This window comes from Carlito syrichta, unplaced genomic scaffold (assembly GCF_000164805.1).
Source record: "Carlito syrichta isolate Samal-C Ts95f unplaced genomic scaffold, Tarsius_syrichta-2.0.1 Scaffold126549, whole genome shotgun sequence".
In the NCBI taxonomy this organism is placed as follows: Eukaryota; Metazoa; Chordata; class Mammalia; order Primates; family Tarsiidae; genus Carlito; species Carlito syrichta.
In genome coordinates this window covers 28,953-40,317 of record NW_007070645.1, presented here as the reverse complement: position 1 = coordinate 40,317, position 11,365 = coordinate 28,953, and the positions used below count along the sequence as shown (strand labels likewise).

The following is an 11,365-nucleotide window of genomic DNA, read 5'->3' as shown; positions in this document are numbered from 1 at the left end:
CCACGGCACCTGGCCTGCAGTAGGCGCCCCGTAAATACTTGTCGGCTGCAGCAACACGCTGGCGCCCTGAGCGGCTGGCACCGGCCTGCCTGGGCACGCCGCGGCGAGCCCGCCATGGCGAGACCTGTTCTGGGGGGACGGTAACCTCGGCCCTCGGGCGCCTCCCGTTCGGGCTTTCTGCCGACCCGGCAACTTCTAATTTGGGTGCGTGGGTGGGAGGAGCTCTCAGCTGTCAACCCTGTCTTGGGGGCTGGCTCCCTGCTTCCCTCACGGGCCTCAGTGCAGCTGGGGCGAGGCAGGGCCCCTCCCGACCCCCAGATGGGAGGTGCCACAGGTAAGCGGCCTGACCGCCACCCCCTGGCCTGGGTGTTGGGCCCAGGAGCTGAGCCGATCTGGCCTTCAGACTGCCGCGCCTGCAGCTGCCTTGCAGGGCCGGGGCCTGGCTGAGCGTGGCCCTCCTTGGCAGGTGGGGCAGGAGACCCGGCGGTGCCCCGTGCTGCAGCCCCTTGAGAAGCGATGACGGAATATAAGCTTGTGGTGGTGGGCGCTGGTGGCGTGGGGAAGAGCGCCCTGACCATCCAGTTGATCCAGAACCACTTTGTGGATGAGTACGACCCCACCATCGAGGTGAGCCGGGGACCCCTCCCTGGCCCTGGGAAGGCCCTGGCGGCCGAGTGTCCACAGAGCCGGCCTTGGCCAGCCCCAGACCCAGCCCTGCGTGGTGTGTGGGCCTGTCTCCCCCTCCTCCAGAGCAGGGAAGCCCCTCGTCTGAGGACTCGCGAGGCGGGGCTGGCGGTGTGAACGCTGCTTTGAGGCGTCCTAACTGTTTTCTCAGGACTCGTACCGAAAGCAGGTGGTCATTGATGGGGAGACCTGCCTGCTAGACATCCTGGACACGGCAGGCCAGGAGGAGTACAGCGCCATGCGGGACCAGTATATGCGCACCGGGGAGGGCTTCCTCTGCGTGTTTGCCATCAACAACACCAAGTCTTTTGAGGACATCCATCAGTACAGGTGAGTCCTGTGTGGCCCAGGAGCCCACAGCGCAGGTGGGACAGCAGGGCCGCGCCGGGACAGCAGCCTCCTGTCTCCTCAGCACGTTCTGGATTCAGCCATGCCTGCAGCCCATCCTCCGGCTCACCCCTTCCCTCTCTCAGAGAGCAGATCAAGCGGGTGAAGGACTCAGACGACGTGCCCATGGTGCTGGTGGGGAACAAGTGTGACTTGGCTGCGCGCACCGTGGAATCCCGGCAGGCTCAGGACCTGGCCCGCAGCTACGGCATCCCCTACATCGAGACGTCGGCCAAGACGCGGCAGGTGAGCTGGCTCCCCCGCCATGCTAGCCAGGGCCCCGCCCCGCCCCGGCCAGGGAGCCTTGCTCATCGCCCCTCTCCCTCGACACAGGGCAGCCGCTCTGGCTTTGGCTCCAGCTCCGGGACCCTCTGGGACCCCCCGGGACCCATGGGACCCAGCGGCCCCTCGCGCCGTAAGTCTCCCCGGACGGCGGGGCAGTGAGGGAGGCGAGGGCCGGGGTCTGGGCTCGCGCCCTGCAGTCCAGGGCTGACCCAGCTCCAGGGGAGGTGGAGGTCCTTGGAGAGAGCTGCCCTGAGCCAGGCCGGAGCGGTGACCCTGGGGCCCCGCCCGCCCTGTCCCCAGAGCATCCCCTGGGCGCCTGTCGGGCCCAAGCCCCTCGCGGGCACTGGGGGCCTGGCCGTAGCTCAGAGAGAGGGGCGCAGGGCGGCCGAGTCCCGAGCCAGACCCGGAGTCGGGCGGTTCCTGGGCCGCCCTGACCTCTGGGGCCTCCGATGAGCCAGGCCCCTGCTGGGGGGGCAGGGGGGCGCCGCAGGGAGCCCCAGGCAGGGGACCCGTCTCCTCCCCTGCCAGTCCCCCTGAGCCGGGCTGTCCCCTCCAGGGCGTGGAGGACGCCTTCTACACGCTGGTGCGCGAGATCCGGCAGCACAAGCTGCGGAAGCTGAACCCGCCGGACGAGAGCGGCCCGGGCTGCATGAGCTGCAAGTGCGTGCTCTCCTGACCCAGGTGAGGGGCGCCGGCAGGCGGGCTCCCGGCCCGCGAGCTGGCGCGTCCGCTCTGCTACCGGCTCCCGGCCCCACTGGACCCCTGGCCTGCGGTCAGCGGCGTCCTTTGTGCCCCCAGCGCAGGCCTAGGATCCGAGGCGCCGGACGCAGCAGGAGGCACAGACGGAAGGAAGGAGGAGGGAGGGAAGGAAGGAAGGAAGGAAGGGGCCGCCGGAGCCCGGCCACCCAGGGACGGTGGACAGAGGCGGCTGCAGACCCTCCAGGGACGCTTTGCACGGACTGTCATGAACTGTCCCCAACGCCACCGGAACCCCAGCCCTCGGCTCCCCTCCCAGCCCTCTGGGGGCCCCTGTCGGGCGCAGGTTGAACCACAGTAAATTATTGGATGGTCTTGGCCCTGCGTCTAGCTGCGGTGGGAGGCTGCAGTGCCCACGGCCTTGCACGAGGGACTTGGGGATCTCGGCCCTCTCCGGACCGTGGCCCCCGTGGGCTGTTGGGGAGGCTGGAGAGGCCGGCCAGGGCCTGGGGGCGCCCTCCTGTCCTGCCCGCCCCTGCAGAGCGAGCTCCGGGCGAGGCAAGCACAGGCAGGCCACCCCGGCCGAGAACTCATCGTGCTTTGCCCTACAAGAGCGGGGCTGAGACCAAGGAGAGGCCCTTGTCCCTGAGAGGGAGGCCTTCCCGGGTCCTGGAGGTCTGTGCTGGTGGCTCTGGGTCCCACTTGGGAGCTTCCTGTCGTGAGAGGCGCTCTCTCCCCTGATGTTTTCGGATGGGAAGAGGCGGCAGCTGAACGTCTGCCCTGGGCACCCAGCCGCTGGTCCCCTCGCCCCGGGTTTTTCGGCCTGGCTGCGGGGCAGGCCGGCTCCGTGCTTGTTTCTGGAGACAGGGCCGCCGCGCCCGCCGTGCCCGCCGTGTTGCTCGGGGCCTCTGCCAGGGTGGTCGCGAGGCAGCCTGTCCCTGCCTCCTCGAGTGACAAGGTGCGGGGCTGGCCCTGCCGCCCGCCCTCGCCCCGGTGGCTGGTGGCTCGCGCTAGGACGTCCTGGTGGCTGCTGGGGCTCATGGCGGCATGGCGCCCCTCCCCTGCCAGGCACAGCTGGAGGCTGCGCCAGGCCCCTCTGGAACTGGGACGTGTGCTCTGGGAGGGGGCCTCTCCCCAGGTCAGACGGAGGGCGCCGGGCAGGCTGCCGGCAGACCAGGACGGCAGGATGCCACCCTCCCTCCTCCCTGCAGGGGCCTCCATGTGTCCAACCTCCCTGTTACTCTGACTGCTGGAGGCCCAGGGGCTGTCTGGGGCTGGGACGGCCTGCAGGCTGCCCTGGCTTCTTCCTGCTGTGAGGGTCGCCGCCCACCGAGGGGCCGGGTGCAGGCGCCACTGTGCGGGGGTCTCCGACCCTGCCTCTGGGAGGTGGCGGCGCTGGGCAGGGTCTGGCGGGGGTCCTGGAGGGTGGCAGGGCTGGGCCCGTCCTGGGATCCTGGGGGCGTCCGGGGCAGGTGAGGCAGACACAGGGCCCGGCTCTGGTGTGGAGGCCTGGCGTCCAGGTGGTTGGGGTGCTTGGGTGTGGAGGTCAGTGGGGAGCCTCCAAGCCTCCGGGCTTGTCCTGAGCCTCAGGGCCCACAGAGTGGCCTACTGCCTTGGGTTCTGCGGAAGCCCCTTGACTTCGGCCTGGGGAAGCCCGGCCCCGTGAGGGGGAGGGATCAGGCTCCTGCTTGGGCGCCCCCGTGGGCTGCTGGGACTGGGCTGGTAGGCTGGGAGGGCTGGCCCATCCCCTGGGGAGGGTCTCCCTGCTGGGGTGGCCGGCAGAAGCCTGGGTCCTGGGGACACGCATCCAGGTGTGGCTGGAAGGAAAGTGGCCGCGGCCTGTGTTTCTGCGGAGCTCCCCTGGCCCCGCAGGGCTGGGCCTCACAGACCTGCGAGCCAGGGGCCCTCCGGGTCCCTGCGTGGCCCCTGGTCTTAAACGGAGGACACCCTGCTGCTCCCGGAGCAAGGAGTGGGCATGGCCCCGGGCGGGGTGCTGTCGGGCACCTCCAGCTACTCCTGGGACACTCCTGCCTTCCTCCCGCACCCCAGGGCGCACGGCCTGACTTCAGCCCTGGCCCAAGACTCGGGAAAGGCCGGCCTGACCTCAACCCCCTCCCCCTCCCCCTCCCATGGGGTCTGTCTCCATGGGGCTGAGATGCCCGGCACTGGGTCTCTCCCCCGGGACGTCTCTTCATGCCAGCTGACCCATCGACCAACCGCAGTCTGGGGTCTGGCTCTGGGCTGGGTTCCCGCCTTACCCTCTCCTCAGATCCTCTCGGGTCTCAGACACGACCTGTTGTCCTGATGCCTTGGGCTGCTCGGGGTGAGGCGCCCGGTCTTGGGCTGTGGGTGCTCCCGGCTGGGATGTAGCCCCCTCTGCAGCCCCTTCAAGGGCCGCTGGGGGCAGGGGCAGCAGGGGTGAGGGTCTGGGAGGTCTTGCCCCCCTCCTTCCCAGTCTCGCAGACAGGTCCGGTAGCCCACAGTTACCGCCGGCCCTAGGTCAGCTGGCCTGTTTCCAGAAGCTTCGTAGAGTAGAGGACAAGGAGAAGGAGCAGCCAGAGGAAGGCACGGGAGCAGGAGGGGAGGCCGAACCCTCCTATTCTCCGTGGCCCCAGAGGGTGGCCGGGGGCCTGGTGCCGGAGCCCACCGGGGGACAGGTCACGGCGCTTCGTCCTCAGCTCCCACGGAGGCCTGAAGCGGCCTCTGCCATGTCGTCCTCCAGGGCTCGGCCTGGGCTAACACATCCTCCTCGGACTCCCCCAGCATTTTGGGGACAGCCCCAGGAGCCGTTCTAGGGACAGGGTGGCCTCAGGCCGGGCCAGAGCCTGCACCCTGCTTCCTCCTGGGCGCCTCCCACTGTGCAGTGCTGGGTCCATCTGCACCCCCAGGTGCCTTCCGTGCACGCAGGTCACGGCCAGGGGGCCTTGGCACGCTCCTTTCATCGGCTGGTCCGTGGAGCCTGTCTGGACACGCTGCCTGGCGGCATCCTGGGCGGAGGCTCTGGGAGGGGAGGCCTGCCCCAAGGCCCTGAGGGAGGCCGGCAGGGTGACCGCAGTAGGAGCCGGGGAGCTATGTGGCTGTCTCCTGGACATGGGGCCAGGCAGGGGGCACGGGGTGGGGCGGTGCCGCCCTCTGAACTGCGTCTGGACGGGGGCTGGGAGAACGAGCGGCTGAAGGTCCGCCCGGAGGTGAGAGTCGCCTGGGAGGTCCGGGCCGGAAGGCATGACCCAGGGCTCGGAGGGTGCCTCGGGGAGTCTGCGAGGCCTTTGGCCCATGGGACAAGGGCCGTCTGACTTGGGGTGGAGTCCCGTCCGCCCCAGCTCCTGTGGGACCCTCGCAGGGCCGTCCTGGGGGCTGCACTGAGTTGGCGGCCAGAGGAGCCGCGGCTGGACGTTCTTGCTCCCCAGCCAGTGTGGCCCTCCTCGCCGGCCACCGGGGGTCCGGGGCAGCTGTGCGCCCACCTGGCATGGCGCGCCTCAGGGCCCGCAGCTGGGCAGCCCCGGAAGGTGTCCTCCTCGCTTGGAGACGTGAGCAGGAGGGGGTGACGTGGCTCGAGCTCTCCAGGAAGCAGCCTCTCCCACAGGGCCACGGCACGCGGGACATCGTGGCACATAGACGTGAGGTTGTGAGTCACCCGGGAGGGCAGAGGTCACCTCAGAAGGCTACTGTCACCCGGGAGAGTGGAGGTCACCCAGGAGGGCAGGCGTCACCCGAGGACTAATGTCACCCCGGGGACTAATGTTACCTAGGAGGGCAGCAGCCACCTGGCACCGAGGAGGCCTGCCACAGGCCTTGAGGGTTTGGGGTGCAGCCTCCATGCCCCTCCCCAGCACTGTCAGGGTCAAGCGGGTCACGCGTGTGTCCATTTACGAGGAGGCTGAGAGGTTCCTGTGCGTCCAGGCTCCTGTGGCCGAAAGGGCAGCGGCGGGACGGTCGGCACCCCAGCTGCCGGGTGGGGAGGATGCCAGGCTCAGGGCCGCACGCGGGACTGGAGCCCTGCGACGGTCTGCTGGGGCTCTCACCACCACACCCAGGGTCTCACGACAGCTCTGGGCTGCTGGGTCCCGACTCCGTGTGGGCAGCCCGTGGAGTGGGCTCTGCAGCTCTCTGCCAGCGGACAGGGTCTGGAAGGTGGGGCCCGTGAGAGCACGGACTCCATGATGCCCGCCCTGTTTGCTGCACCCTGACGGGATTCGGACCAAGGCGACCTTGGTCCCTGACAGGCTTCTGATGGAGAAGACGGCTGCTTCAGAATCCAGACTCACTCGATGACAAGCACGCTGTCCGTCAGGCCTCCCGACAGGGGCCAGGGTGGGGGCCGTGGCGGGACAGGGAGTGTGGGCACCCCTCCCTCCCTGTGACCCACAGGGGCCTGGGGCCCTTTGGCCAGTGCCCTCCCTGGAGGGAGCCCCACACTTGGCAACGATGTCCCCTTGCTCCCAGGCAGGCAGGATGTCCCCGCCGTCCACATCCATCCAGCAAGGCAAAGTGACCCTGGGCTTCCCCTGCACTCAAGAGCGTCAGAGGACCCCTGGGCTGCTCCTGCCAGCTCCCAGATGCCGGGGTGGGGGGGCTCGTTCTGCCATCACTCCTGGAACCAGACCCAGGGCCCCCACCTGCTGGGTCTCCAGAGTCCCTGCCCCTGGCCGAGCCTGGGCTCTTCCCTGAGGACTTGAGAACGGGGCCCTGGACAGTGAGACCCAGTGTCCCCGAGCCCGCTAGACGGACGCGCCTGCCTGGTGAGACAAGTGACGCCCACTGCCCCAGGAGAAGGCCCCTGATGGGGAGGTCCCGGCTCCTGGGGGCTGCCTGGGCTCGGGGACCACAAAGATGCCGGCTGTTCCGCCAGGACCCTCACCTCAGTCTCCGCTGCCCCTGGATGCTGAGCCCGCTCACAGATCCCACTGCTGGGCGGGAGGGGTGGAAACAGGTCCCAGTGGAGGGACGGCAGGGTCGTGGCCCTGAGCTGTCCAGGTCACTGAGAAAGAATGTGAGCTCTGGGGGCATGCTGCTGGAAATTCCCGGGGACCGTCCCTCCCAGGAGCTCAGGCAGAGAGAGGGCGATGGCTCCGGGGGGCAGGACAGAGGGAGACCGTGGGGAGAGAAACGCTGTGCCCAGGACCCCCACACGGGAGGGACGCTCGTGTGGGGCCGCCTGCCGGGCATCCCTCCAGGGCTCCATCGTCGTTCACGGCTTCCCAGGGCAGAGGGCGGGCCCCCACTCCGGACCAAAGGCCCTGCCAGTCTGGGGGTTGCCACGGCGACCACCAGTGGCCCCCGCTGAAGGCTGAGTCGATGACGCCTCCTGCTGCGGGGAACACAGGGCACAAGGACGCCCCCAGCCCCGTTCTCGGGGCCCCGTCCCAGGGGCGCTTCCAGGCCAGGCTCTGCCCGCTGGGCTCCGGAATCCCGGCCGAGTCCATCTCCAGGCCAGGGAGGCTGCCGAGGTCAGGGCTTGAGTCCGGCTCAGCACGGAGCTGAGAGCACGGCCCAGGGCACGCCTGGCGCCTGAGCCAGGGATGTTCCTCCGTTCAGTCGTCTCACCTGCCAGGTGGTCCTGCAGCACCGCCCCACGGCGTGGATGTGAGTCACTGAGGCGGTTGTCCAGGGCCAGCGCGGGCGAGCGCTCAGGGATGACCCGCGGCCACCACCAGAGGGCAGTGCTGCCCGCCGGGGAGTGGCCGCCCCCAGTGGCAGGCAGGAAGTGGGAAGTCACACCAGAGTCCGGTCAGCCGTGCTGAGATGCGGCCTGCCTGGAAGAGGGGCCCGCACACAGCCGCTCCCCAGCACCGCCACGTCCCCGACTCCACGCACGGGCAGCGCGTGCCAGGCAGCGCCACCGTGGGGTGCCTGCTCCCGTCCCCGTGGGGCCTGCCCAGGTCAGCAGCGCCTGGAGTCGGCGTCCTGCACCCCTGGACTGCACATCCGTGTGTCTCGCGTGTGTGCCCGTGCATGTGCATGTGGCTGTGAGTGAGCGTGTGTGGCTGCGTGTGCCGCTCCCTGCTCCCGTGGGCACCCAGGGCCACGTCCCTGGCACCCTCCAGACCTGTGGCTGGCACCAGAGCGTCCACGGTGCTCTGAGTCTCCACCCTCCCACCCGGGCGTCCAGGGGATGCGGCTGGGGGGCTTGGGGCGGGCGGAGCAGGCGGGTCTCTTGCGCCTGGGGCTCAGGCTGCGTGTGGAGTGCTGGGTTGCCGGCAGGGTGCGCTCGCCACACCCTCTGTCCGCCTGGCAGGAGCCCTCCAGGCGAACAGTCCCCCCACAGAGGAAGGGGGTGCGCATCCCTGACTGAGGTCACACAGAGGTCGGCTGACCAGGCCCCACTTTCCAGGCTCCAGTGACCAGGCTTTACTGACCAGGCCTCGCTGACCACACACCGGTGACCAGGCCACAGGGACCAGGTCCCGCTGGCCAGGCCCCAATGACCAGCCTCTGCTGGCCAGACACCAGCGACCAAGCCCCGCTGACCAGACACCAGTGACCAGGCCTCGCGGACTAGGCCCCGCTGACCAAGCCCCGAGACCCAGGCCTCTGCTTACTGGCAAAGGGGCAGAAGGAGCCCAGGAGAGGGGGGCAGACACCCTGGGGGCCACTCCGGTCCCTTGGGGTCAGGGTCCCTCTTGCTTGTCGTCTCCACCTCTGTGATCTGCTGTGGCTGCTAGAAATAAACGTCCCTGCAAGCTGGGCTCAGTGGCTCAGCCTGTCATCCCGCGCCTTGGGAGGCTGAGGTGAGTGGACTGCCTGAGCCCGCGGGTTCGAGACCTACCTGGGCAACATGGCGAGACCTCATCTCCACAATAAAATAAAAAATTAGCCGGGCGTGGTAGTGCGCCCCTGTAGTTCCAGCTACTTGGAAGGCTGAGGCGGAAGGATCACCAGAGTCCGGTAGGCCGAGGCTGCGGTGGCCGGGAGCGGCCACTGCACTCCAGTCTGGGCGACAGAGTGAGACTCCAACTCAAAAAAAAAAAAAAACGTCCCTGCAGTCCCTCTGCCCCCTCAGAAACCTTCCTGTGGCCCTCAAATGCCCCTCACCAGCCTCCTGCTCTCCACCTTTGGCCTTTGACTTCACCTGGCACGGGTGGCCTGGAGAACCCGCTGGATGCACGTCCTGCTCAGGACTCGCCACCAGCGGCCCCATGCCCAGGGAGGATCCCAACACTCCCACGGCCACGTGGACGCCACCTCAGTGTCCGCCTGGGGTGTGGGGGGCTGAAGCCTGCGGGTCCATGCACACCTGGGGCCGTCCCTTGCTTTGGCAGGAAGGAGACTGCTGTTTAACCCCATGGATGAGCTTGGAGGGTCGTGCCAGGGAGACTGGCCGGGCTTAGAGACACAATCTGTGGGGCTGCACAGAGATGTCCCTGCAGGAGTCCCCTGCGGACATAGAAAGTGGGGTGGGGGTGCCAGGGCTGGGAGGGGGCCCTCGTGACAGAAGATGAGTGCCTTCTGGAGATCGCTGTCCACATGCCAGCATCATGCCTGTATGTTTCCACCGATGTTGGGAGGTGAGTGTGTCTATACGGTGTGTTTACACCAGGCAGGGTCTGCTGTGTGGATGGACCCCATTGGGTGACGTTCACCCATCAACAGTTTGTTTGCTTTCCGGTTGTTCCTGTTATGCCCGGAGCTTCTGGAAGGATCTGTGCCCATCTGTGTGGATGTCAGCTCTTACTTCTTTTTTTTTTTTGAGTTGGAGTCTCACCCCATCAGGCTGGAGCGCAGTGGCACACACGCTCACGGCTACCCCAGCATCGACCTGCTGGGCTCCAGCAATCCTTCCACCTCCAAGTAGCCAGAACTACTGGCATGCGCTACCACACCTGGTTAATTTTTTAAAAATTTTATTGTAGAGACAAGGTCTCACCAAGTTGCCCTGGCTGGTCTCAAACTCCTGGGCTCAGGTAATCCTCTCACCTTGGCCTCCCCAAGTGCTGGGATGACAGGCTTGAGCCACTGCACCCAGCCAGCTCTTACATCTTTAGGGGAGACACCGGCGCGTCACTGGGTCCTGTGGTCAGTGTGCGTTGAACTTGCTGAGCAGCGGCCACACTGCCATCCCACACGGCCAGGCCTGTTGCCTTCCCAGCAGGATGTTTAGGTCCCTGTGTTCCCGTGCTCGTCGGCACTTGGACTTGTCTGTGGCGTTTGCTTTGGGCGTTCTCGTGAGGGGCCTCGCGTGGCCTGGACTCTCAGTCCTGAGGACCCTTGGTGTCGGGTGACTCAGGTGTCTGCTGCAGTGTGTATTCAGGGGTTTGTCTCATTTTGACAAGGTTTGTTTTCTTGTTTTTGAGTTGGGTCAATTGCTTCTAATTTTTTTTTTGAGTTCTTCACATAGTCCTGCTTTCAAGAGGGTCGAAACCTCCGACCCCCACTGTGGCTTGCAGATCTTCCTCCGACTCCCTCCAGTGTCTCCAAGCTCCAGGGTGCGCCATTAATACAGGCAGGCTGGCTGCACCTTCCCGACAAAGGGACTTGCGCCTCCTGATGGAAGGTGCCCGGCCATCCCTGGCAGTGTCCCTTGCACCGACGTCGACTTGGTCCGACTTTTTTTTTTTTTTTTTGAGTTGGAGTCTCACTCTGTCTCCCAGGCTGGAGTGCAGGGGCATGATCCCGGCCCCCGCAGCCTCGACCTGCTGGGCTCCGGCAAGCCTTCCGCCTCAGCCTTCCAAGTAGCTGGAACCACAAGCATACGCCACCACGCCTGGCTAATTTTATGATTTCTTGTAGAGATGAGATCTCACCAAGTTACCTGGGCTGGTCTCGAACCCCTGGGCTCAGGTCATCCTCTTGCCTCAGCCTCCCAAAGTGCTGAGATTACAGGTGTGAGCCACCACGCCCGGCCAACATATAGTTTGAAAAGCATTCTGGCATTCTCTCTTTTCATCAATATGCTTAGCCCGCTGGATGCATTTGTACTTAGGGACCTGTTTTATCGTTTCTGCTCCATTCATGCCAGCGTTTCTTGCTTCTCTTCCCCCTCTTATCTGGGCTGTGTGAGCGGCTTTGGCAACCTTCCTTGCTGTGTCTTTGGTCGTCTCGGTGTGTACACTCCCACAGCAGTCCTGGCAACACCGTGTCGCATCTCTCTTCAGGCCAAACCACCAAAACTCAAATCTGGGTGGGGCTTCGAAGCCTAGCTGTACAAATCACATTTAAAGTGTTTGTTTATTTTGATCTTCCCGAGTCAGGGCCTCACTCTGTCTCCCAGGCTGGAGTGCAGTGGCTCAGTCACGGCTCACGGCAGCCTCGACCTCCTGGGCCCAGACGATCCTTCAGCCTCAGCCTCCCTAAGGTGGCGAGAAGAAAACATCTT

General features: G+C 66.4%; 1 protein-coding gene across 7 annotated transcripts; it reads left to right on the top strand.

Annotated features, from left to right (window-relative positions):
• The first annotated feature begins 432 nt into the window (after positions 1-432).
• Positions 433-2,432, top strand: HRAS (HRas proto-oncogene, GTPase). Of its 7 annotated transcripts, none has more exons than XM_008048722.2 (6): positions 433-627; positions 836-1,014; positions 1,158-1,317; positions 1,405-1,486; positions 1,913-2,037; positions 2,160-2,247. In XM_008048722.2, exons 1-6 carry the CDS (start codon positions 517-519, stop codon positions 2,163-2,165), a joined length of 663 nt encoding a protein of 220 aa, XP_008046913.1. In that variant the 5' UTR covers positions 433-516; the 3' UTR covers positions 2,166-2,247. The 7 variants fall into 7 exon arrangements, with proteins under 7 accessions (XP_008046913.1, XP_008046914.1, XP_008046915.1 ...); XM_008048720.2 differs by having other exon boundaries at positions 445-627; positions 1,913-2,016; positions 2,155-2,432; XM_021707874.1 differs by having other exon boundaries at positions 452-627; positions 2,155-2,432.
• Positions 2,433-11,365: the final 8,933 nt, after the last annotated feature.